Genomic DNA, 2311 nt, shown 5'->3' with positions numbered 1-2311 from the left:
TTTGGGGACAATGCAGCCATAGGCGTGCATGGTAGGGACCTTAGCCTGCTGTCTTAGAGCATGGATTTGAGGACAATGCAGCTATAGGCGTGCATGGTAGGGACCTTAGTCTGCTGTCTTAGAGCATGGATTTGAGGACAGTGCAGCCATAGGGGTGCATGGTAGAGACCTTACTGCTTGCCAGCTAATAGCAGTTCCATTCTGTTCTAAACTGTGAAATACAAGACTTTTGCGTATTGCCCTAGCCGCCTACCTTGTGCTCTTTAAGTTTAAGTGTTTTAAAGCTGTTTTTAAAACAAATGTGTTGCTCAGTTAATAGTGGTAATATTTTCTTTTTCAGACTTTGGAGTTTTTTATGAAAGATGCAATCAAAAAATTTATTGTGACTCAATGTATTTTATTGCCTGTGTCTTCCCTTCTGCTTTACATTATTAAAATTGGAGGTGACTACTTTTTTATTTATGCCTGGCTGTTCACATTAGTTGTCTCTCTGGTAAGTAAATTCTTTATTTCCTTTCTTGTTCGTTTTATTCATTTATTTGAGACTTTCATATATTAATACTATATGTACATTCTTCTCTCCCTCTCCTCCGATTCTTCTCATGTTCTCCCACCCCCTCTCAAACTCATGGCCTTGTATTCTCCAATTATTTCATTTTCTTTTGCAAAAGTTCCTTGGCATTACTGGGATTTAGTTTTCGCCCCCATATAAGTAGTTCCTAAAAGAAGGTTTCAGTGTAATCAACTGCTCATACACATTTCCTCTCAGTTCCTGCTTTGGGATATAAAGGAGAACTGACTGACCACCACAGATTTTCTTCTCTTTACTCTGACTCTTAGTGCTTGCCAGAAGCTAGTTGCTACTCACTTTCAGTGATCTGGCTGCCTGGCAACTGAGACTGTACTTGTAAGTTTAACCAAAATAATGGTTGGCTTTTTTTTTTTTTTTTTTTTTGATTGATTGATTGATGTCTCCTCTCTGCCTCCCAGTGCCTAAAAGGCCTTAATGTTTTGAATTAGTGGATTTATGAGCATCAAGAAATGAAAGCATAGAGCTAAGGATGTAGCTCGGTTGGTACAATGCTTGTCTAGCATGCACAAGGTCCTAACACAGTGTCCAGTACTTCATACGCAGGTGCGATAGTGCTCTTGGGGAGTGAAGACAGGAAGTTGAGAAGTTCAAAACCATCCTCAGCTGTGTATGGAGGGAGTCAGGGTGAGAGACTCTGTCTTTTAAAAAGCATATGCTTTCCTTACCCTGCTTCCTCCTGCCTTCCGTTCTTGTTCCCTTTCTCTGTATCCCTTTCCTCCTTTGATTAGTTAATTTTTTTTTTTTTTTAAAGCATCCTGCTCTTCAATTCAGGCTAGCTCCGAAGCTACTATGTAGCCTAGGCTGGCCTCAAATTCATGGCAATCCTTTTGCCTCAGCCTGCTGAACAGGCATCCACCACCATCCTCCTTTTCTCTGCCCCTTCTCTGTTCCCACTTTCTCCTTTACCCAGTCTCCACTTTCTTTCCCCTTTCTCTTCCCTCCCTCTTCTCACCTGCATTTTCCTTCCTGACATCCTTTTCTTTCTCTGTTTCTCGTATTCTGAACTGCTCCATCACAGACAATAATACAGTCAAGGGGTGTGCTCACAGACCCTAGAAAGTACCAGCTGTCAGTCCTTCAACTCCATTGCTGATAAGGGTTATTTCCTCCTGAATTATATCGTGTTTGTTGCTTTATCTCACTGGTGGGATCTAGATCAGAAAATGAGCTACTTGTCTTTAAATACCTGTAACATGGCAAACTAACTGAGAGCAAAAATGGAGAAAAATACACCAGAAGTGTCATTTCAACCAGCATGAACAAGTATGTGTTATAATTGGCGTATAGTGCCAGAAATCCCCAAGAAAGACTACTGATTAGGCCCAGAGTTCTTAGTCAATGTTAATAGCATTATCTTCTAAAATTCAGTTGACTTGTTTACTGTGTTATCACAGTGCTATTTTGGTTTAATTTACTAAACAGATAATGTCCCAGGTGTTTGTTGGATGAACATAATTATATCATATAATTAAGTTTTTATTAATGAGTAGTTTTTCCTGTTACTTATTTTTCAGGTTCTTGTCACTATTTATGCTGACTATATTGCCCCTTTGTTTGACAAATTCACACCTCTGCCGGAGGGAAAGCTTAAGCAGGAAATTGAAGTGATGGCAAAGAGTATTGACTTCCCTTTGACTAAGGTGTATGTTGTTGAAGGTAAGGCTACCTGGAAGTGAGGAGAGTGGTCTGAGGACTCTATTCTTTTCTTTTTTTTTTTTT

General features: G+C 39.8%; 1 protein-coding gene across 2 annotated transcripts in view; it reads left to right on the top strand.

Annotated features, from left to right (window-relative positions):
* Zmpste24 (zinc metallopeptidase STE24) overlaps positions 1–2311 on the top strand; it is a 44002-nt gene that overhangs the window by 20312 nt on the left and 21379 nt on the right. For both annotated transcript variants that reach the window (XM_031378523.1, XM_031378522.1), the window contains 2 exons: positions 341–493; positions 2107–2248. In XM_031378523.1, coding sequence (XP_031234383.1) covers positions 341–493; positions 2107–2248 — 295 coding nt within the window. The remainder of the gene's footprint in view (positions 1–340; positions 494–2106; positions 2249–2311) is intronic.

This window comes from Mastomys coucha, unplaced genomic scaffold (assembly GCF_008632895.1).
Source record: "Mastomys coucha isolate ucsf_1 unplaced genomic scaffold, UCSF_Mcou_1 pScaffold18, whole genome shotgun sequence".
Lineage (NCBI taxonomy): Eukaryota > Metazoa > Chordata > Mammalia > Rodentia > Muridae > Mastomys > Mastomys coucha.
Note: the sequence above shows the minus strand (reverse complement) of the source record. Positions and strands in the feature narration are given on the sequence as shown.